We start from the raw sequence: 25,654 nt of genomic DNA, 5'->3' as shown, positions 1-25,654 counted from the left end.
CAATACTTTAGGACAGGTTGGAAAACTGGGTGGGGCTCTCAGGCACAGTCTTAAACTGGTTCAAGTCATATCTACCAGATAGGAACTATTTTGTTTCCATTGGCGACTTTGTATCAGAACAAACAAACGTAACGTGTGGAGTCCCCCAAGATTCAATCTCTGGGCCGACTTTATTTAACATCTATATGCTCCCAGTAGGACAAATCATGCAAAATAATAACATTGACCACCATTGCTATGCCGATGACACCCAAATCTATGTAGCACTATCACCAAATGACTATCGCCCCATAGATCTTCTGTGCCAGTGCATTGAGCAAGTCTAACACTGGATGTGCCAAAATTTCCTTCAACTAAATAAGGATAAAACTGAGATAATTGTTTTTTGGTGCTAAGAAAGAAAGGTTTAAAGTCATCCAACACCTTCAATCGCTGTCCCTGAAAACCTCAACTAAAGCCAGAAATCTTGGGGTTATTATGGATTCTGATTTACATTTCGACAGTCACATCAAATCAGTAACAAATTCGGCCTACTATCACTTCAAAAATAACAAGTAACAAGACTTAGAGGGCTCATGTCAGCTCAAGACTTAGAAAAACTTGTCCATGCCTTTATTACCAGTAGGCTAGACTACTGTAATGGTCTCCTTGCAGGTCTTCCCAAAAAAAAGGCAGCTACAGCTTGTTCAGAACGCTGCTGCTAGAGTTCTAACAAAGACCAAAAAATGTGAGCACATTACACCAATTCTTAAATCATTACACTGGCGTCCTGTACGTCAGAGAATTGATTTCAAAATCCTCCTGCTCACATATAAATCACTTCATGGTCTAGGGCCGAGGTATATCACTGATATGCTCCCACTACATAAGCCTTCTAGATCACTAAGATGCTCTGAGGCCAATCTGTTAGTGGTTCGCAGAGTAAACTCAAATCAAGGGAAAGCATCTTTCAGTCATTATGCAACAAACAGCTGAAATAAACTTCCTGAAGATTTGAGACTTTCACCCACTCTGACCACTTTTAAAACTAGACTGAAAACTTTTATGTTCACCTTAGCTTTCTGCTAAACCTTTGCACTTTTAACGTCCGCACTGTTTTTATTATTGTCTATGTTTTTATTCTCTTTGTCTTTCTGTAATGCATTTGAATCTATGACATGTTGTGCTGTGAAGCACTTTGAGTCTGCCTTGTCTATGAAAAGTGCTATACAAATAAAGCTGCCTTGCCTTGCCTTGCGCTAAGTAACTTCATACATGCGCTGTAGCTGACAGTGTGTGTGTGTGTGTGTGTGTGTGTGTGTGTGTGTGTGTGTGTGTGTGTGTTTGTGTGTGCATGTGCGTATAAAGCTCCAACACAGAAAGTGCAGCAGTGCAAGCAACTTCAGATTATGCACAGAAATACACATTTGCTAGATACGAGTTATTACTTAATGGAGTTTGCCACGACTGAAACTCCTCTTAGTTTAAATATCCCTGATGCTTAAGCCTGGCAGGGAGTCAATTTAGGCCTGGTGGGCCAGCGGGTTTGTAATATACTGGAGGAAACCCTGCATTATTGTTGAATAATATGCATGTATGTGCTTGGTTGTGTGCATGTATTAGATGTGTTACCTGGTATTGTCCATTTACCAAATCAATGGTAATAGTAACTCCTTCATCCAGTTCCTGTGTAGTCATGATCTTAGAAAGCCAAGCGGTGCCCATGTCCTGATCATTGATATAACGGAGTGGATGGGCATTAAGGTTGAGTCTTAAGACTCTGCCATTGGTGGTGTCCTCAACACCATTGGGAATGCAGTATCTGTTAACAGTGAAAGTTTAAGTATGAGGTACGCTAACTGTATATTGGTGTTCAACAGAGGTCTTTTTTCTTTTGTAATTTCTGAACAGTAACACTAAAGGGTGAAGCTTTATGTTGTGTTCACACCAGCCTCAAAGCAAATATTCACGTTTACATAATTTGTGTTTACTCACATTACTTCAGCACTGCTGTAGACACCAACAACACTGTGAAGTGCACTGCCTTCTCTCGGAAGTAACATTATGTATGGATGACTACCAGCTCCATAGCTGAGGTGTCATTTAATTGCAACAAATGGATAAAAAATGGGCCAAATAAATAAATCCTGATGACGATTTGTAAAAGTCTAAATTCATGTGAACACGGCAATGACGTTTGCTGCCCGAACACAACATTTGAGGAACATTGAGAAATAACAAAGACAGGCTCATCAAGATACAAAAAAAATTACACTTCTGAAATTCTGGTTCTGGTTTAAATATGCGGACCACTATTATACATACAATAGGAAGATGTGATACTGTACCTCTCAACTAAAGGGTGAACTCTGGGGTGACTGGGAGGACAACGACACTCTGAATGGGCATGGAGCTCGGGCAAGAACCCTGAGTAGACTTCTACTATTTCCCTGTAAAAACAAGAAGCAGCAGACTTTATCTAATTATAATAAAACAAGCAAAATATAATCTTATGTATAGTACACTGTGATGAGGTAAGGACCAGGTTGATATCATATGGCATAAAGTTAAAATGGTATAAAGTTAAACATTGCTTAATGATTTAGCAGCATATATAGTCTAAATCAAAAACATTTGAAACACTGAAAAGAAAAAAACTCACAAGGATTCCCAAAATATGAGGTAGGGACTCTTAATACAATCTTAACTGTAAAGTGATCGTGAGCGATCACAACTATTTTGAGATACAATCTTAAGGCACCTGTTGATGGGCCTTTGACTGAACATTTAGGGCAAAGTCGAAAATCAAAGGCATAATTTGGAAACTCAATCTTTCATTTAGTTTTACCCCCAATCTTGATGGGAGAAACTTGTAAGCTCCAAGTCCTCACCGTGTGCAGTACATCCCTGGTAAGCAAAACACTAATTGCCTTGTATTGAATTCTCAGGAAAATCCTCTGGAAGCAGTATGGATCTTAAGATGCAACGATTAGCCTTCCCCTTCTTTCCTCTAACCATCTTTCCCTTTATCGCTCCATACGGCTCCTCTTCTCTTGTTGCTTTAATCTATAAAGTATCCCCGTCTATTTCTTCTCATTTCTATCCCTTAGTCTCTTCATTCACTCTATCTATAGCTACAATCCCCTCCTTTTCCTGTGTCAATCACAGTTCCCCTCCTGCCCTTCCAACCTTTTCTATCACAATACTAATTTCCTTTGGTCCTTCTGTGATTCCTCGCCCTTTCTCTCCCCATAGCTGCTCATTGCCTGTCTCTCTGCCTCTCTCTATCCAACTCACCTGTTGGTCAAAGTGGCAGGATAAAATCTAAAGTCCTGCATCCACCCAATGAACTGATTAGACCCTGGAGAGATGAAAAGAGAGGAGAAAAGAACATAAAGAATGTGTTAATGGGTTTGTACAGAAGGCAGTGAGTGAGAGGATTTCACAGTGTTTAGTAGATTATCTTATCAGTTTCTTGATAGCAGCTAAGTGAGGCTGCCCACGGCTACTTATAATGGCCAAGTTCATGATACAAAGCCAAACAGGATCGGCCACAGTCTACATTTTCTTCCACTAGAGAGCAGAAGGGCTTATAAGGACCAATTCATTAGCTTGGTTTGAGGCCAGGGCCAAAGCAGGTCTGTCTAGGGATAACCAAGTATTACTCATTGGTGTGCTCCTTCACTCTGTTTTTAACTGAAGTAAAGCCAGACATCTCTACATTTGACAGACTGGAACAAGTTAATTTTAGGCATTTTTCTTGAAAAATCAAAACTGCTCAAGGGTTTTCCAATCCATTAAGCACCTTTTTTTTTAGCTATAATAAATTAATAAATGTATAAGTTTGTCTAATAAATGACAACACAAAAATGTTAAAAAGAAGGGACCTGCAGAGAGGTAAATGTGAAGATGATGGACAAGAAATGCTATATCTGAAAAATATGCCAACATACCTCAGCAAGCAGTCTCAAGCAAAAATACACTGGAAAATCTCAAACATATGGGCAGAATGTGCAGACACAGATGTGGATACTGGAACGCATTCAAGAAAAACCATCAAACACATAAATATACACAGGCAAGTCCCCAACTCATCTCCACACACAACCACACATACGTGACAATGTTGGACAGAACATAAGAGGCCAACACAGACGATGATGCTGGTCCAAAGAGAGCCGGAGTCTTTTATTGTCCAACAAACTTAAACTTCTGTCTAGTTTGACAACAACTCTTAGAAGACGGATAATGTCGCTGAACATCGACAGAACCCCTGCCATGTCTAGCTTTGTCAGTGAAAATGTGTGTGTTAGAGGCTTCTGTGTGTATTCCATGTGTGTGTGTTTGCATTTGACAGAGGTTTTGCCATGTTTTGCCCAACTACTGTGTCTGTGTGTGTGTGTGTGTGTGTGTGTGTGTGTGTGTGTGTGTGTGTGTGTATTGGAGGAGTGTATGTGTGTGTAAAACAGAGAGTGTTATGGGATGTTAGTGTGTTCGAACAGTGTGTGGTTGTGCAGCCTCAGGCTTTGGCTCAGGATTTCTTTAGCGTGTGGAAATGGGATTATGCCTTCCTCTGAAAAGCACTCTCCCTATTGTTACTGGGATGATGCAAGGTATAAGCCTAAATTCTCTCTTCTCTTTGTAGGTCTCTGTCTTCTCTCTCTGTGTTTCAGTTTCTGTCATCCGTCGCTTTCAGTTTCCTCTTCTGTGTTTTTGTGTTGTTAGAACTAATGACAGTTAATACAAGCGACTGGGAGTTATGAGTGATTTTTTACTTAGTTTTTTTCTCTCTGTCCTTCACTGGTGAGAACAAACAGCAACAGTTAGTTGAAAAGGAAAAGGTCAAATAATAAGTTTTGGCTGCAACTCTTTGTGTCTTCTTGTTTTGTCATTATTCCCTGCAATAATTAGAGCTGACTCATTTTCAAAAAATACTTTTTATATTATTTGTTGACTCACTTTTGTTGTAAGCATTAACCTCACTAATACATTGCGTTTCCTGTGACTGCTTCACAATAAAAAAAACACCCCATGCTTTTAATGGGAAGCAGCAGTAGGGAAACAGTGACAATAAATATTATCCAAAACATGAACATCTCAAAGCTTATTTAAGGCCCCATATGGTCACAATTAAGGTCCTTTTGAAGTTCCTTGATATTACCACTTTTGAGACAACTGATCGTGCTACTTTATTGGCTATTTTAAAAAAGTGGTTGACATTTAAAGCTTCACTCTGTACTTATCAGACACAGTTTTCAGTTCTGGGTCTCCTCCAAAAACAGACACAGTTTTTAATCAATAAATCTTATCAGAATTTGCATAATCAATCCACTGATCAGAATTCCAGACACAGCCCCCAGGTTTTACAACCTAACACACACACACACACACACACACACACACACACACACACACACACACACACACACACACACACACACACTCTCTTTCCCTCGAGCCAATCACTTGAATTGATCACAACCACTGATGTGATCTTCAGCTGATCAGATGCTACCTGCCGTGAACTAGGGATCAATGCCTGATAAACGAGAAGAAAAACACTCGTTTATCACTCTGGAGATGAACGGATATCATTTTTCTCTCAATTTCTCTCCTATTGACTCTGAGACGGCTCCCAGGCACCACCAATCAATCACATATGTGTAGTTCAAGGCGGTAAAGGCTGGGTGGAGAATAAAGGTGGAGTAGTCATCGACACCATATTTAGATATACAGACAAGATAAACTAAAGAGGTAATTTTTTTCCACTTGGAGGAAAACAAGAGATAGTGGTCCCTCTTAAGGAGGAGGGTTGTAGATGTAGATAGGGCTGATTTCAAGTCGGAAAAACAAATGTCCATTTCTTCTGGATTATTCCTGGGCTGGAAGTAACTGCAACCAACCTACATTTTAAGTGAATGTATAACTTATTTTTTTTTTTTTGTATTTTATCATTTTTATACATATGGGAGGTATTTAACACAGTACCACAGGGGATTTAGAACACTTATCATCTTGGGAATCTAAATCTCATGTATAAAACAAAGTCACTTGTCACATGCCAAAAATGGAAAAACAAACAAACAAGACAGTCATCTTTACCATTGGAGCTGAGTCCCACCCACATGGCACCATCATCGCTGATATCAGACAGCCTGGCGGTCAGGGGTTGTGTATCAAATGGTGTCCCATCCTCCTCTATCCCATCCAGGAACAGACTCACACGTCTGTCATGGACCTGAAATCAGTCAGAGCGAGACCTCAGTCTGTGCTGACCAGCTTGAACTCTGCTTTGTATTTTTTGTGTATTGTCAGCTTTATAAGGTAAACACTCAACATTTTCTGTGGGAGCAAATTTTTTTTTTATCAAATTGTGAATGCTACACAATGTCAACCAATCAAAATTAGTCTCAACAAACAACACATCACTTTGTTTACCTTTTCAGAGTAGGTTGAATATTTGATTAGGATGAGGAAAGCCCGAGCAGCCACTTATTTCATGTTCATATATAATTTTTTTTTTATTGATTTTGTCTAATAGCATCTAACTATGTACCAGATTTTTGAAGGGAAAAGAGTTAATAATAATCAATTAATACATCCGCATTTACATAAAGCATCATTAGATACCATTAAGAGTCTCTGAGCACCACAGTGGACTCTACGTATATGTAAGGGAGCGGGCTTCAGGGCAGATGCAGCAGTAAAGGCCTAGCAGCAGTTTTCTGCTGTAACACAGGGCGTCTCAGAGAGAGTGGCATCTGCTCTTTGCACATATGTGCATCTATCTGTATTCACGCACCCATTGGTGTGTTTTTGCATATCTATGCATGTGTGCGAGCATGACCGTGTGTGTGTGAATTATACATACAGCTAATCTTCCAGCTCATTTTCCCAGTAGCAGAAAGCGCCTCAGGCTAAACTGCCTCAGTGCAAATTAGCTTTCTGTTTGACCAAAAATCTCCTCTCCACTCCTTTCCCGATCTGCTGCATGAATATTAAAAACTGCACGGCAGACAACATCGTCAAAGCAGGAGCAGCTCCCTTTCACATCAAACCCAGGCAAAAAGAAAGATACTTCCATTAGAGGGTGCACCCCCCCCCCCCCCCCCCAAAAAAAAAATAAAAAACTTTAATGCACCCTGTCCTACTCTCCCCCTTTACCCCATCTCCAAATCCTGTGGGACTACTGATAAACGTGACTCTCCCTGTCGTACTAAAGTCCCCCTCTCCTCCTTCGTCTTTCTCGTCTATCTTCTGCTCTGGTCCTCCTTGCTTTGTCCTTACTCCTCCTCACAAGGTCATTTGATTTCTTAACCTTTTTGTTCTGTTTTTCAGCTTCCCCACCTCATTTTCATTTGCTACCTCTCTTTCTATTTTTCATTACAATCTTTACTTTCACTTCCCTCTCAGACGACGACTTCCCCCTCTCATCTTCCTTACTGTCTCTTTACCTCATGTTTATCTTGCCCTGTCGCTCTCACTTGTTGTCAGCTCTTTAGGGAAGTTGAAAAGGTGTGAGGAGGGAAATAAGTCCAAGTCAAAAAAACGCCTTTAGGGGATGAAGGCAGGCCTAGACAAGTGTCTGCCTCTCAGAGGATAGTTAAGACGCCCAGACAGACGCTTTCATGATGGATGATTGAAGACTAGCAAGCGCATGAGTGCAGAAGAGAGTGCAGGAGAGAATAAGAGTAAAAAAAGGAAAGAGAAAAAAAGAGACAGGAGGGAGAAAAAGAAAAGTCAGAGAGCGGGTGTAAAGGAGGGAGCTAGAAGAAGGGCCCTCTTTAGGAATCTCCAAGCCGGAGCTGTGTGGCTCTTGGGGAGATGTGAGGCAGTTGTCAGGCCTGATGTAAATGAATCCTGAAGCGCTTCATCCTCCTTAGCCGCCACGCGCCCTTTTGAAACACAGCCAACTCCCCTTTGTTAGCTTTCACAAACACTTTCCCTCTGTTTTTTCCTTTACCCATCCATCTGTATTTTTACTTCCTCCTTCCCTCTGCCTCTCTGTCTCTTTAAGCCAGTCACTTCAGAGCTCTTTGAGAACGGAGGGTGAAAAAAGGAAAAGGAGTTAAAGAATTCTTTAGTGTTGATAACTAGTCTCATTTGGACTGTGTCCACGAAGTCCAGACGAAAGGAAATGACTACTTTAAACTATACCTATCCTCTTCCCTTTATAGAGAGGATATGCATTTTGAGAGGGCTTTTAACTAAAGCACTTTAAGGTACCATCACATCCAGCATTTTTAGATATACTAAGCTACAACAGAGCTCACAAGAAGCGATCACTAAGCGTAGTTAATGATGTGTTCACATTATTGATATCTGTGCAATTTGCGCAGTATATACCCTGCATTTATGTTAAGTGTCCTGGTGTTGTACATCTACTTATTTAAATCTACGTGCACAATAATAATCTTTTAACGTGCAAGGTGCCCCTTTAACACCAAAGTCAAAGTAAATTATTCCTTTAACAATTGGGATTGCAATTATCTAGATAAATGGGATACCTCTTTATTCACTAATCTTGCAAATCTAAGCTACTGGACATTTCTTTATTTATTTGTATTTGTTTTATTTTCTTTCGGCTGTTTTGCTCTTCTTTCCTGCAAACTGTCAAATTAACATTGAAGTCAAAAATGGTAGAAGAAATGGGTTCAGCAGTGTTCAATCGTGGGCCTGCTTGGATATTATATCTAACCCCTGCAGCGCCCTGCCACCATTCATGGCTCCATTAGTACCAGGCCTGGTTGCATGCTGTTTCATCCAGCAACATTCCTACAAAGGCACGACTCATGTTAAAACAGGTACTAACTGCATTTACAGGCGGTGACAGTGCTGGAGGTATTGTTTTCACCCTGTGAGTCTGTGTGTGTTATCAGGGCAAAATGTGGTCCTGGAGAAACTTACTGTAGTAGGAACTAAGAGTGAGGCGGTTTTGCCACACACACAAACACACAGACACAGACACAGACACACACACACACACACACTCGGCAACTATGCTAGATGCATCCACGCAACTTTGAAGATGTGTATTTAAGATCTGAGTCAGTGTAATCCCATACCAAGATGGTCTCTAGTTACAGTAATTTTATATAATATATATATTTTTATATATATATAATATTATGCAAAAGCTATTTTGTGAGATTTTTGTAATTCTGTGAAAAGTGATGGCTGTATAACTGTCCATGTAGTGTAGGGATGTCACCTATAGGGAGTGCTAAAAGTGTTTCACCTGACAATTAAATGAAATGTACCATAGCATACAGTGTTTTATACATCTTCTTCTCAGGAAAGCATCATTATTATCCTTTCCTTATTAAACAATTTCCTGAAAAAGTTTTTGTGCTCTAAGAGAGTTTCAAGCAGCCTTTCCAGTGCACAGCCCAGCCCACTGGCAATGTTACCACCTAAGCCTCTCTAAAAGCCCAGGGAAACCCTGAGTGGAAAGCTTTTAGTGATCTGTAGACTGGCATTTTGAGTAAAGCTCTTCTCGATTTTCACACTCATGCCAAGCCATGGCTCAGTACACAGTGTGAACAGCAGTGTTTCTTCTAAGCTTACTTTGTAGCTGTAGGCCTAAAAAGGAAGAGGTGGTAGAGGAAATGTGAATAAAATTAGCCCAAGTTTGCTGTTCCAGTCATAGAAAAAAATATTTAATCAATAATAAATTCTGTAATATAACAGTATAATATTGAACTTTTAAGTAGTTACCACCATGGAACAGAAATCAACAGCTGACTGTATACCTACAGACACCACGTATACATCACAGGCTGTAATTCTGAATTATGCACATATGACACATTTCCGATGGCCTGCTTACATCAACTTTGGTAAAATGTAGGACAATCTGTATATACTTGAACTTGATCCAATCTCTCAGTGACATAAACATAACAATTTGGAAGACATGACAGATTCACCAGCATAATTTTCAGGTATGTAAAAAAATACAGCTAACTTCTATATGTGAAAGTAATATTATTTTTCAATAATTTTATTAACGAACGATCAAAAATTCCAAATGCAGGTCACTGTCAGCAATGTACGCAAGCATATAGCTTTTATACACACAAGTTTGGTTGCAGCAGACTGTAAGCTGTTAGTGCTCTTAAATTGAGTATTTGAAGTAACACTTTGTTGCCATAATCAAAACGTAAAGGGGTTTTAGATAGAAAGCTTTCATACTGCAGTTGCTGACCAGAAAAAAGCTAATCAAATCATTATGTTCCAGAGCAGATTAACCACAACACATGGATATTAACCTGACTCATTCTCATTATTCTAAACAGCCTGCTGTTATCCAAACATCTGACATGTTGCAGACAGTGTCAGACTTTAAAATAACATTTCATTTATACGTGGAGAAGGGCCATCTTAGCTGCCAGTGACAGTTTGAGGTCAAAGTAGATGACTTCAGATGACTGGAAACCAATTCTAGATACATATTTTACTGTTGTCCGATTAGTCTATCAAGTGCTCAAGCAGCACAAGGCTCTATGCAGGAGCTTAATGTTCTGTATGAGTTTGTGTATGAATGCAAAACGGCAGTTTACACATACTGCGCTGTCCCTGTGTGACCTTTCTCAAGGAAGATACTATTTCCCTGTCACCCATATTTTTCTTAACCGCCCTAAAACAATAGAACAAATTAAAAACTATAAAGCATCTTTTTAATAGAACAAAAGTGAGAAAATAAGAACAAGAATTAACCGATTGTTCCTACCCAATCCAAAGTGAAAAACTGTAGTAGCTTACAGTAATTACTGTCATGCTGTAATACATACATGTATGTTCATTTAAACTTGTGCCAAACCACCTAGGCCTGTCGCAATAATCAATAAATCAATAAATCAATAAATCAATAAATCAATAAATCAATTAATTGCATGATAAAAATTTTTCCGTTTTCCTGGTGTACCTCTATCAAAGAGACTGGAAGACAAGAGTTTTCCCTCCGGTGGATCCGTTTCCACGGACCCCTCTCACTTCCTCAGTGTAATGAGGAGTTAACCCTTGTCACGTGTCGTGTCAGTCACTTGTCAGCCGCACGGTCTCTGTGTGGGGAGGCAGATCCCTGGCGTTACCCAGAGTGCAGCATGAGAGCCCTGTGAGTAGCAAGTTAGAGGACATGCTAGTTGAGATTTGGAGGTATAAAAACAAAGATGGAATCGGTTTCAAAGCCGAACGCCACAGCTGTCGTGAGCGTGCACTTCAGGTTCAAACCAAATGGCCACGGTGAACAACCCCTGAGCGAGCCAGTATGTCACATTTGTTGCAAAACAGTAGCAACTCAACACGGCAATGTGTTCAAATAGACTGAAAGTCCATTTTATTTACCATTTTTGGTTGTTCTGTTTATTTATTTTGGATATTTAAAATGTCTTCAACTTCTAGTGTTAAATATTCTTTAGAAATAAACATTTATTGCATTATTATGCCATTATCATTATATCAGTTGAAAACGGTCTCATACGGAAATATTATTGCTTCTCGCAATAATTTCTGGGACAATTTATCGCCAAGCAGAATTTGTTATTGTGACAAGTCTAAGAACACCCACACATTTTTATGAAATGCAATGTGAAGCTTTGGATGTACAGACCGGAAAGTCCTTCAAGACAACCTTGTGATTTTGGGCTTCATCAATAAAATTGACTTTATTTAACTTTTCATCATCAGCACACTAATCTGATTCTCAGTTCCAGTTCTCCTACTTCCTCTCTTCGATTCTCCCATTTCTCCTTTTCATCCCCACTTCTCCATCCTGCTCAACCATCTTTTCTTTTCTCAGACCTTTCCATCTCTTGTTTCTCTTCTTATGCTTGTCTGCTCTTCCTCACCTATCTCTTCCTCTCCTTTTAACCTCCTCTAATCCCTGACTCCTCGCCTCTGCCTCCACGCATCCCACATCACCAAACTCCCTCCACTCAGCCTCTCCCCTCCGGATGTGTTGCCCTATGACTGACGTGGCACTTACTGATAACACACCTCATTCCGCAGCCAGTGAAGCTGTCATTAGGGGGAAGAGTCAGAAAAAGCATGAGAAAGGAAGGAAAAAAGAAAAAGAAAGGAAGACAAGATGGAAGAAGGTTGGAGTGAAGTGTTTAGTGAAAGAGAGAAAGACACCAGTGTTAATAGAAGTAAATTAGGATACATGGAAAAGAGAGTGACAGAGAGATATTTTGGAAAGTATACAAGGAAAGCTATGCAGAGATAATGTGGCAAGATGGTTTTTATAAGAAAGAATGAAATATATTGGGGCAAAGAAAGAAACTGCAACAGGAATGAAGCAGAAGAAGGCGTCCTGGTGAGAATAACAAGTCAGTGCTTTTAAAAACATTTTGGGTTTGAACAGGATTCAGGGTCATTAAATGGTTTTAGGATGAGCTCAAGTCATATTAAAAGAAACAATGTTAGTTCAAGTAATATCTGTGTCCTGTCAAAATTCTAGTTGAGGAGACGAGGAGATTATATAGGACCCACTTATTTCAATAATGTTGTTGATGGCAATGAATGGTTCTTGTACATTCCTATTATGGATGTCTAATGCAGTTATTTATTTACACTACCTATTGGTGTAACCAAAGTCACTGATTCTGTAACGAATGTGGGCATAACAGGTGATGATGTCATTCTTCAGACGCAAACGCTCCAAAGAGGTCACTCTTAGCATGTATCTAATTAGCCAACTAAATTATACAACTGTATTAGTAAAAAAAAAAAAGGAAGAGCTTGTTTTTCTCAAGTGTATTTATATGAAATGTACATGAAGCTTGAACTCAAGGACAGAACCGGGGCCTTTTCCAAAATCCTGTTAAGGTTAAGATAATCTCAGCTTGACAGACTAAAAATTGGACTAAGGTCATTTTAACCTTTAGATGAATTTGATTAACAGCTTGTTGTATATTCCCAGATAAATGTGTGCTGTCCTCCAAATGCAAAGTATAGTAAGTGAAATCAAAAAGTGTAATGTGACTTTATGCATCCCCAGCTTTCCACGTTTGCACCCCAAGGCATATTGTCACCTTTCCCTCTCTCTTCCTCTCTCTTTCTCTTACTCTCCCTCTCCTGTTATCTCTCCTTGTTATTCACCCCCAAGCCTTTCCCTCCCTCTTTACTCCTCTCTCTCCCTTATATACTTGCCCTTACCTACTATGAACTGTTAGCAGCTCTGATGTACAGCCAATATTCTCTCTATCATATTAGCACGGCTGCAGTGTGTAAAGGAAGAGATAGGAAGAGGTAGAGAGAGGGGGAGAGAGAGGAAGAGAGAGCAAGAGAGAGAGAGAGAGAGAGAGAGAGAGAGAGAGGATGGAGAAGAAACACATTTGTTCTACTCATCTCAGCGCTAAAAGATACAATTACCTCTCACAGCATATTATCCATGTTTTATACCAGCCCAGGGCCCCATGCCTTTGCCTTCCCGCGCTCACCCCATGTAAGGCCCATATTTTAACACTAGCTATGACAGTTTATTTAAGAAAAGAAAATTGTCCCGAGGGAGATGGAGAGGGAGAGGGAGAGAGAGGGAGTGTGTGTGGAAAGAGAATGAGAGGGAAAGAGGGAAGGGCAAAGAAGGTGGAGGGGGAGAGAATGAGAGATAGATGAGGCACAGAGAAAGAGAATGAGAGAGAGAGAGAGAGAGAGAGAGAGAGAGAGAGAGAGAGAGAGAGAGAGAGAGAGAGAGAGAGAGAGAGAGAAGGGAGAAAGACAAAATCATCTTCAAGGAAAAAAAGCAGAGACAAAAGATAAAGAGAGAAAAAGAGCGGGACATTTATAGGGTGACACACCAACCTTTTAATAAAGACCATAAGTCTCCAAGATTTTTTCTTTCTGTGCAGAAAGCAAAGACGGTCCCATTTAATAAAGGAGAGACATCCATGAGAGCATTCAAGAAAAGAGGAGCACACATTGTATCACACTGCAAGAGGAGAGAAATAAGACTAAGTACCAGGGTCTCAAATTTAGCAGTACCAGTCGGATTCAGGTTAGTGCAAAACTCTACCACCAGACAGGAAAATTTGTTTGATGTTGAGCACAATCTTTTTCTAATGTTCTTGATCTTTTTTTGTGGGTTTCTTTTGCTGTTAATAGGGTTAATAACCTGTGCCATGCAACTTCTACTTTAGCGTGGATATTTCTAGAAAGGGCAGGTTAACATAACATATGCTCTTTGGTGGATCCTTTTATCCAAAGCACCTTGCAGCACCCTTGACGCATACATTTTTAGCACTCATATCTCACGGCTCCAGTGGGAATGAAACCCCTAACCCTGGACGTGTTAGTGCCTTGCTCTCACTAAGCTGGGACTGACTGCACACTAGCATGGACCACTGATGTAAAATAAATAAATATATGAATTTTAACACTCAAAATCTTTAACCCCACTACACGTACACACACCTTTCTCTCCCTCTCTCTCACTCACTGTGTAATTGATGCCAGTCTCGTGCCCTTTTGCCTCCTGTGCCAGCGGGCCAGCTACCATAGAGGTGTCTGCTTCACCCCTTCAAAACAACCTTGCCTCTCCTTCACACACATGCACACAACTACAAATACACACACACATACATTTACTCTATTGAGTGCACACATACACACAAACACACACACACACACACACACACACACACACACACACACACACACACACACACACACAGAGCATATAGAAGCATGCACAAAAAGTGTCTCTATGAACAAACACATATGCATATGTGTAAACACATTAACTTTCCATCTGTCTCTGTCACTCTAGTTGAGACACAGAAAAGCATGGGGATATGTAGGTAAAAGGGTGTCTAGTGAGTCTGCACGAGTGCAAACACTAACAAAAGTAAACACTTCTATTAAGCTCAGCTTCAGTTACTGCATATACTGTATCATAAGTCATTTGCATTTCTTAATGTGTTTTTATATTAATTTCTTGTCAAATTTCCATGTTACTTTATTATATTAAGCAAATACTTACACCCACCTTAAAGATGCAGTCAGTCCCAGCCTGACTGTCATTTCTACTTGAAAGGTTCAAATATTGAAATAAAAATATACATAGAGGTAAAGCACAACTGGATATTAAACAGGCAACAGCACCAAAACAGGAGCTACTGTAAACAGCAAACACAGAAGAAGAGGTCAGGAGAAGTAAGAAAGGTGAAGGTAGAGGGGGAAAGAACAGAACACACCAAAGGAAGAGAAGAGGAAGGCGCAAGAAGGAGAATGAAAGACAAAACCAGTCTCAGATAGAGTGGGGTGATGAGGCACGTGCACATGCATCTATACAAGAAAGGAAGAAAAAGATGGAAAGACTGTGGTAGTGTCGGATCAGTCGGTTCAAATTAGTTGCCTTCTGCCAGACCAGACCAATCCTTATACAGACATGCACACAGGCCAGTCTTCCAGTGTAATTGTGCATGAAAACATTCATTAGGCTTATTATGGCATTCAGTAGAAGTTTTAGCAGCCAAACTGTCTGAGAGAAGTGAAGCAGATGAGCTGTCAGGGTCTAGAGAACAAATTGCAGATTAGATAGGAACAACTCCTTCCAATAAATATATAGATGGATCTGTGTGTGTCTCTGCAATCTTGACTCGCCCTTAGTGCACTAAGACACTCAATACACTAACCCACTTACTTTTAAAAGAAAATATTTTCTTAAAGATTTTGCTTCTCCTCTCTTTTCTTGCAACAGCTAATGTGTGTGTGGTGCTGTGTGAGAGCAATACATAATCACTACTAGTGTGTCCATGTGTGTCCTTAGTGGAGAGAAAAAGAAAAGGTGTGTGGGTACATGTGCATACGCACAAGTGTTAAACATTCATGCTGCCGTGTTGGGTCTTGATGGGACTGGTGTGACTGGTTGTCCCTGCCACTGCCTCATCCGATAATGCTGATTTGCTCAGGCACTAACAGACGGACCCCTCTGGGGATCCTCCAGGCACACAGTCAATCACTGGTACTCCAAAAGATAGTACTCTACTTTCAGTCTTTTTCCGTCTCTATTTGCCATCTTCAACTCTCATTTTTTTTTATATTTATTCTGTTTCTTCCCTTTTCACTATAATATTACAACAGCACAAAGTGCAAGACATTAGAATGAGAGCTATACACAAAAAGGAAATATCTTGAAGTTGACTTAAAAAGTTGTAATAAGACCTGATGATGTACAACTAAGTCTCTTTCTGTAACTGTCACTAATTTATTCTCTCACTTGCTTATAAGCTCAATCACTCCCACTACAAAAGTAAGCCTGTTCCTCTCAAGAGTATACATTTACATCAGATTCGTTATTTAACAACAAATCAGGTGAACATTTAAATAATAAGTAAGTAGTAGTAACTATTTCCATGGTGCTGAACTGGTGATAACAGCCGGTAAATCTGTAATCTTAACATAGCCTACCATTGGCCCTGGTCCACACTGCTACACTGGGTGTGGTGTTCCTGATGTGGGTATGTGATGACTATCCCACCTACTTGTCTTAATGTGAAGAGGCTCTGGACAGGACACACAGACTGCATGCACTCCTACCCAAACACTTTCCATTGTGTTATGCAGGACTAATTCATGCAATAATAAAAAAAAACACACCAAGAGAACAAGTTATGTTGATTACACACATAGCATCAGCCTCTGTAACACCAGTTATATCTACCCCTCCTTCATCCACAGCTGTAGTAGAAGTAATTTTCACAATGAGAGCTACTAATTAGTAATATATTTAGCAGAAATGTACAGGAAACTGATTCTCATAGTAAACAGACTTGGTAACCATCGCTTAACAAAACTGAGCTACCTCCCTCACCATATCCTCTCCTCTCTCAGTCCCTCCCTCCCCCAGGCTACCTTTTCCTCCACTATTCTCAACATCGTTACCATAATCAGATAAGACAACTACCTAGGGAGCACCAGCATCCCTACAGCACCTTGCTCCTGGCACCGTGTGCGTGTGTGTGTGTGCATGTGTGTCAATGTGTGTGAATTGCTCCTGGCACTTGGAAACCCGTATTCCTTTTGACTGTCTTTTTTGGTGTTTTGATCTTTTAGAACTGACAGATGACTGGTGTGTGTGTGTGTGTGTGTGTGTGTGTGTGTGTGTGTGTGTGTGTGTGTGTGTGTGTGTGTGTGTGTGTGTGTGTGTGTGTGTGCGTGTGCGTGTGTGTCAGCGTTCATGCATGCTTGCGGTTTCTAAATTACCCAGCTCCTTCATAGGGTAATGTCTGTATTGTGGCTGACATGTCTGTTACAAATTACTGCTGAACTGTGAGTGTACGAGTGTGCATCTGTGAGTGTGTGTGTGTGTGTGTGTGTGTGTGTGTGTGTGTGTGTGTGTGTGTGTGTGTGTGTGTGTGTGTGTGTGTGTGTGTGTGTGTGTGTGTGTGTGTGTGTGTGTGTGTATGTGTGTATATCTGTGTGCACTTGAATGGGAGTATGCGAATGGTGTTGAGTGTCAAGGATAATTATGTTATTGTTCTGAATGGTCAAAACAGATCACATCACCATTCCATTAAACGAAAGGCTGACTGATTCACAAGAATACACGGACAAAGTTTCAACACACCTCCAAGCCACACCAATGCAACACATTTTTAGCAAAATACCTGCAAGCCTTATATTTTCCTTTGTCACACACACACACACACACACACACACACACACACACACACACACACACACACACACACACACACACACACACACACACACACACACACACACACACACACACACACACACACACACACACACACACACACACACACACACACACACACACACACACACACACACACACACACACACACACACACACACACGCAAAGCTACATTTAGCCAACGACACATTGGACTGCAAAATTACTGTACCAGGAATCAACACCAGTCAGCAAGACAGTAAGCTAAACTGTCAAGTTAGATTTTATGTCCGGGCACGATAATTCAAAGCATTGGTCAACATGTATACTGTGACTTCCTTATTTCTGGCTAACCCTACAAGTTTTGAGTTTTAATCAAACTGCAGTTGATATACTGTATAAGCACATTCCTTTATCTACCTACTTTTGGCACACCACATCTCTCTGTCAAAAGTAATTTGAGGAAACGTTATTTGGACAATGACTTATAATCAAGAAAATGGAATAGAAAAATTACTTCATACTTTCAAATCTATTTGCAACCGTTTAGCATTAAAATGAGAAAGGTTGCTCAGCTGGTCCGAAGGTATGCGGGGGCTGGTTTTGTTTCTACTTGGTAACAAATATTCTCATTTTACACCTAAACAGTACACTAAAATGTTTCTGAAAACACTTTATGAGAACTAGGTAATATGGTAACATAATCCTGATTCACATTTGACCGCCGCTGGCTGGTTTTCACATTTTTAGAACAGAGTTCACAGCAGCCATTGACACTGTGTCAAAATGATGAGTTATGGTTCAAAAGGGAGTGATGTGCTGTAACACACTCTGGTACATAAACAGCTGCTCAACACTAGAAGCACAATAAAGGAGAGCTAATCCATCAATATGCAGAGCTGTATGTTGCTATGAAAAGATGTGGGTGTGGCAAACACCCAACTGGTGCACATAACTTTAAAAAATCCACATGCAACATTTTTGTCTTTTTGTAATTTACCACAGAAACTTCTTACAACCACATGAAATAGTACATGTAGATTATATCAAATTGTTCAGCTGAGTTGTATTATGTTTTACTATTTGAATACATTGATTTTATTTTTGAGAATTCATGATATACAATGTCATTATCAAAGTGTGTCAGCACAATAAGTATCAGAGAGGGGTACTAAAAGATTTTATCAAAATGTGTTGCAGACAAAATGTAATTAGGCCGACAAAAACTCATGCCAGGTCAAATAAAACTCTGGGCCTAAATGATTATGTAGATAAAAAGTTGATATACAAACAACTTGTAAAAGAATGTATAGTGATAAGGCTTGTCATGGTGACCAAGTTTTCTCCCCAAGTAGCCCTGGTGTTGTTCAGAGATGCTGAAAGAGAAAGATTGTCCAACGGAGTAATCTGTAAAACGATATTCTTCAACAGGAGACCAGGAAACACACACACACGCGCACACACACACACACACACACACACACACACACATATATACACACACACACACACACACACACACACACACACACACACACACACACACACACACACACACACACACACACACACACACACACACACACACACACACACACACACACACACACACACACACACACACACACACACACACACACACACACACACACACACACACACACACACACACACACACACACACACACACACACACACACACACACACACGGGGCCTCAAGACTCTCCACTTCACTAGCTGCCATTTCAGAATGATCAGAGCTTATGAAAGCCTTTTTTGTCCCTGGCAGCCTTGTATTTCTAACTTCTGATGCTTGCTAGAATTTCTAGTTCATGAACCACTTTGGTCAATTGGTTCTGGAGAAATAGAGGCATAGAGAAAAGACCAAAGAGAGAAAATAATTGTATACATTGTTATATTGCATACTAAAATTAAGAAATTTAAATCTTCCACAGATTGATAAAGCACGGTAATTTCCTATTTCCATGGCTCTATGATAATGTTACATGTTAAGTTTTGTTCTTGTTTTACATATTGCTTCCTTTACCCTACAATCATCATTGTATTTAGCCTTCAAACATGCAACAAGGTTCTCCATGATAAGGCGAAAAAAATGCAAAGTTTATCTGTAAAACAATCTAATATGTAAACAAGTATTCATTTACCATATTCACATTTTGATACAGAAACTGAGTATATCAAAAACAGGATCTCCAGCGTACCAGAACAACACCTGAATAACAACATAGTGCTTTCCAGAAAAACACATTAGAAACATATCCAAGCAACTGAATGACAACAACCCTTTATACTGTAAAAACAACATCAATGTATCTGTTTTACACAGTAAACCACAGAAAAACACAAACTAAAAATGGTTAAATAAAATAATTAAAATCCAAAGAGCTCCAGGAGTTTTGAAGTTTTGAAATGTTGTGTTGAAAGTAGGAGGTTTAGTCTGTCCGTTTATGTGTGTCTGATGTAATATGTGTGCCCCTGACCCCAGCAGCTGTGCCAAAGCAGATGTTTGCCAGTGTAATTACCAAAGGCTTGCAGAGAGGAAGAGAAAAAGATGGCCAGAGAATAAAAGAGAAATATAGACAGTGAGGAAGATAGTGAAACAGTATGTCTATGATAAAAACAGACCATTCTGCTTTCATGACCCTTATGCCATCTGCAAACTCACCTATGGATGCACATAAACATACATGCTGCTCATAAACATGTGCCTCTCATATCGATCGACTATTGCATGTTTAACAGGGCAGTTGTCTCTCATGCCACCATCAAGATCCTAAAACCCTTGACATTTGTTACCTGAAAAACAAGGTGCGTCCACCTTTCCAGTGTAAGCCTCCCTTCTGTTCTGAAGCTGACGCTCAGAGGAGTCTGACTCCTGGACTGACCATACCGCAGGGTGACCACCTGCTGGGACACTGTCACAGAAAAAAACAGCCGCTCCCCTGAGCCCTTCTCCAGCAGCATCCTAAGGGAAACAAAAACACAAATATGTGCAATGCAATTATCTCAGCAGCAACAGACAGTCTATTTGAATATCTGGCAGGGATAAGTTGTTAGAACTTAACTCAGAAGGAAGGAAGAGGGAAGAGTGGACTCATGGCGTCGAGCACCACTACACACATTCACACAGTCTCTCATTTTGACATTTACACATGGAATATCAATATTTTACATGACTGCTAGGTTTGAGCTGCTACACTGGGTGCAGACACAGACACACATACACACACACCATTTCCGTGTCATATTAACCACCATCACTGACATTTTATGGGAAATCATGACTTTTATGAACCCGGAGCCACATACCCTATAAATCACAGATAGATGAATGTATGAGAAAGGGACCATATGTATGTATGTCTGCATGTCTGCATGTGTGTGTGTGTGTGTGTGTGTGTGTGTGTGTGTGTGTGTGTGTGTGTGTGTGTGTGTGTGTGTGTGTGTGTGTGTGTGTGTGTGTGTGTGTGTGTGTGTGTGTGTGTGTGTGTGTGTGTGTGTTTCTGTATGGAGAGACAAAGAGCTAAGACAGACAGAGATAATAAGTGCACAAAGAAAGTTACAAGTTGGTTCCATACAACTGAAGAACTGAGTTACTGGACTGAAACACATTTTTTGTTGGCTTATCTGTTTCAGCTTTAAGTTATTCAATATGTTTCCAGGGTAAAGTAAGGTGATGTTTGGAAAACGTCAAGCTTTTTTGTCTTTCAAATAAAGCACAACAACAGATATGGCTTTCCATTGTCTGTGGGGATTGTGCCATGCATTTTTACCCAATATCGTCCACGTAGGACAAGGCAAGTGCATGTAATCAAACTAAAACTAAATATATATATATATATATTAAAATGATAATCCTCAAACAATTTAAACATAACTTCATAATTAGCTTCTGGAAGTGAAACTACAGAATAGTAAAAACTACAATTTGTACAAACAGGTGGCTGGCTCTGTTCATTGTTCAGATGAGGGAAGGGATGTGAAATCACAGAGAGGGAGAGACAAAGAGAAAGGGGTGAGGAGAGATGGACAGAGGTGAGGATAGAGACCTCCTTTCATCTGGCTTCTTTGATGGCTGCCATGATCCTCTCTACAACAAAAGACTGATGCCAATGACAGCAACAGAAAGAGAGAGGGAGAGTGAGAGGGGAGATATATTACTTCCATTCAGATGCATTCAGCCATTCAGGTGTCATGTTCGGCAAACCAAGACAACAAGACTTGTCTGTCATCTGAATCCCCAGACAGACAACTTGACAAACAAAATCACAGCCTGACATTTGTAGTAAAGGAATGATTTGATCTCCGTATGACTTTCCTTCTCAGATTTAAATTTAACTGACAGCAACATTTATACTGAACATCAAATGAGTTACTAGAATACATGTGAAACCTGTCTAGTGTCTATATACACAGTGTATACGTACTAGTACTAGCACTACTACACAACTACTACTACTACTACTAACATAACACACCCCAATCTCTGGCCAAACTGTCGTTGGCTAAGTTGCATTGTGGGTAATGTAGGCCCCAGGTTTTGACAATGAAGAATTATGTGAGGAATTAAAAAAATTATATCTCAGGGTCTTTTGAATCAATTTTGATCCTTTTAAAAACGTCTTAAATGTCCATCATGAGTCCAACAATGTTGTAGAAGTGTGACGGTAAAATCAGCAGAATACTCTTTTGCTGACTACATTTCACTGACAAATACTCAACCAGCACAAAGAAACAAAGACATCACGTATGTTGAGCCTATTTTTAGTTCAATGAAAAAGCATCCCATGTTGTTTGAGCAATCAACTTTAAGTGTGTGAGGACATGTTGTTGCCATGTAAAGCTAACTGATCTCCTTTTTGTGTGTGTGACAGCAAGCTGATCTGAGTGTGTGTAACTCTGCACCATCCCAGCCCTGCCTTTAACATACCAGCAGTCACACAACATATCTAAGTAGGACATGACAGCTAGTTGTTGGCCAACATTTCCTGATAGTGATTCTGACCTGACCAGACCTGATTGCTCCTTAGATCAAAATCACAGGGCTAGCATTTCCATGCACTTTCAACGTTTGAAAATCACAAGATATCATATCACGAAATAAATTTGACAACACGCCACAGCAGCAGTGTCTTTTCAGGTGGCTGTATTTCATGAGTAGCACAGAATTATGTTGGACTACTCTGATGCGGTACATCAGTAATTGTGACTCATACTTATGACACACAAATTATACAATTACTTCCCATTTCTCTTTATTTTTGTTCTGCCTAATAGGTTCCAAGGATTTGAATATACAGCATATCCTCATAATACCAATAACAACTTGAAACGACTTTATCTGTATTAAAGTATTGTTGTTTCTTTTCACTATTATCTTCTCACATAAAGAACTCAAACGTGCTAGACACAGCATGTGTTCTATCTAGGCAATGTGATCTGTCAATTTATTATTTCTTTTTTTTTCATAAAACTGAACATCCAGTTACCTTCGTTTATCAATTAAGTATCAACAAAGCTTGCTAGATGTAACATGATGTTATTATTGCTCTTATTGGCTGTGACAAACAGTAATCTTTCAGAATCTATCCATCCGTTATCGCAACAAATTATCGCTGTCTAATACAAATGGTAAATAGACTGCATTTGTACAGCATTTTTCCCAGTCTACCAACCACTCAAAGCGCTTTACAGGACATGCTAACATTCACATACACATTCATACACTGACTGCAGAGACTGCCATGTAAGTATGTAAGGTGCCAACCTGCTCATCAGGAGTGGTTAGGGGTTCAATGACTTGCTCAGGGACACTCTGACACTCTCTATGTCCTTTTAATTACTACACGACTGCTCTACCACCTGAGCCATGCCTCTCCAACGAAATAGAAGTTCACAACATATCTGAAGCATTTCTAGCTGTGTAGTGTTTACAATGAATCATATACTGTGATGAGTAAAATCACTTTGACACCATTTTCTTTTCAAAAACGTTTAAACTTAAGTTACTGCACTAACTGTCATACACACATGAAACATGGTAATAATGATGATCAATCTATATATTTTGTAATTCACAGTAACTGTGTGTACTGTAAGAAGACACTGGAAGTAAATTTAATTCAAAACTCAGCAGCAGCAAATGGCTGCTTCTAAAGAGAGCCTTATAGAGTATCAAACTATGCAACACTTATTATTTTTCTTAGAAATTATGAATTTTAAACTCACATCTCTCCAGTAGAGCTGATTTTAATCCAAACTGCCAGAGTAAGAGAACCCAACGCTCCTAGTTTCTGTGCGGGGGGAGAGACCAGACATCCATCCTGGACTGGCCGAAACAGCACACTGCTGGATCCACCGGAAAGCCCTTCTGTAGTGCTTCCAGTACGAGTGGCATTGCTGTCTTCGGTTGCACAGGTGCCCCTGGTAGAATAAAGTTTAAATGTTTTCTCTCTTTTTTATTTTGAATGAACTGTAAGATCAGACTCAGGTAATCTAAAATACCTTAATAACATAATGATGAATTTGATCTTCAGTACATACCTGTGTGCAGGCATTAGCAGTGGGGCATACGGGGGTGTGGAGGATCTATAAGGACACTCCTGGACACAGAAGGCCTGATGACATGTCATCAGATCAGTCTGGGAGGATGCTGACTGACAGTAGCTGCTCCGCTCTGGAACGCCACAGGTGGAACGAGCCGGAGAGGTGGATACCGGTTTGAAGGCAGCAATGTTCTCCATTCGTGGGAAATGTCCCTAAAAATTAAGACGATTAAACAATTAGTATCATGCTATTCAACCATGGTCTCTTAACAACTTTTGCTTATTTGTGGAGGCAGCAACCTGAGACATTTGGATACAAAATTGACCTACAATGCCATTATAGCAATTGGAATGGTTATAGAACAAGGTTACGATATAAAATAACCAATTATGCAGGCAAATATCTTACCATCACACATATCAAATGTGTACAGTACATTAAAAATGTATTTGGACAATGTATTTGATATAAAACATCAATAAATTGATGCTGAATGCAGAATGCTACTGTATTTTCAGGGCCCTGGTATTGTGTGTGCTGGCTCACTATCACTTTCATGACATAATGGAATACTTGAATACAACAGAGCCATCATTAATGTTATTAGTAACACCTGATCTGTGAAAGAGGCCTATTTGACAGGCATTAAATAATTCACATACATGACATTGTTAACAATTGCTACTGCAGATTTTGGATTACAAAAGCTCCTCTTACCTGTGACGAAGCAGGTTTTGGACACACGCTTAAGAGGACAGTAAACCAGAGGAAATTATAATGCCACCTGGTCCCTTTCATCGCATTTTCCCCTCTTTCAGTGATGTTTTTCAGGGGAAATGGCCACGGAAAAACAAGCCACATCTTTCTTTTTCCCATCCTTTTCTCCGTTTGCTTGATTTCACCTTCCTTTTCTGCAGCTGACAGAATCCCAGACCCCTCTGTCCTGCGCGTGTCCTTTCCTTTCACGCGTTTCCAACCACTTTTTAGGTATTTTCTTACTTCCTTGTTGTTTTGATTCCTTAAGTTACACTGCTCCTCTGTCCTACCTCTCTCCATCCTCTCTCTGTCGACTCCTCTGCCCCATGTTTGTTTCTTCCTTTCTGTCATTTCTCCTTTTGCTCCTCCCTCGTTGTCTCTCGGTTGCATCCATCTCTGGCCTTTGACCCCGCAAGATCCTGCAGGCGGGTTCTCCGAGGGGTCCAGCATGGTCCAGGGTTCTAGAATCTCAGACACGGGTTCTGCAACTTTCCCGAGGCCAGTGGAATGTTCAAGAACCGGGATTTCTTTTGGAAGCCTTCCAGCCGCGCTTAAATAAGTGATGACTGTCATGGTTTCATGGTCCCAGGGTTACAGGGACATTTTTTACAAGCCAGTGCCCGAAGGGTGAGGCTACAAAGCTTAGCTCTCTGTTACACTGTCTCTGTCCCCCGCACACACCCACACCCACACACAAACCACAACCAAA

At 40.2% G+C, this 25,654-nt stretch overlaps 1 protein-coding gene across 1 annotated transcript in view; it reads right to left on the bottom strand.

Annotated features, from left to right (window-relative positions):
• The window catches only part of ush2a (Usher syndrome 2A (autosomal recessive, mild)), a gene marked incomplete at both ends in the record, with an annotated part of 216,414 nt that extends 191,141 nt beyond the window's left edge, over window positions 1–25,273 (bottom strand). The window contains 9 exons of the mRNA XM_083919953.1: window positions 1,612–1,801; window positions 2,328–2,429; window positions 3,277–3,340; window positions 6,082–6,217; window positions 20,440–20,608; window positions 23,872–24,066; window positions 24,187–24,401; window positions 24,907–24,934; window positions 25,236–25,273. Coding sequence (XP_083776079.1) covers window positions 1,612–1,801; window positions 2,328–2,429; window positions 3,277–3,340; window positions 6,082–6,217; window positions 20,440–20,608; window positions 23,872–24,066; window positions 24,187–24,401; window positions 24,907–24,934; window positions 25,236–25,273 — 1,137 coding nt within the window. The remainder of the gene's footprint in view (window positions 1–1,611; window positions 1,802–2,327; window positions 2,430–3,276; window positions 3,341–6,081; window positions 6,218–20,439; window positions 20,609–23,871; window positions 24,067–24,186; window positions 24,402–24,906; window positions 24,935–25,235) is intronic.
• Between the last annotated feature and the right edge of the window lie 381 nt (window positions 25,274–25,654).

Source organism: Echiichthys vipera (assembly GCF_963691815.1).
Source record: "Echiichthys vipera genome assembly, chromosome: 1".
Classification (NCBI taxonomy): domain Eukaryota; kingdom Metazoa; phylum Chordata; class Actinopteri; order Perciformes; family Trachinidae; genus Echiichthys; species Echiichthys vipera.
Note: the sequence above shows the minus strand (reverse complement) of the source record. Positions and strands in the feature narration are given on the sequence as shown.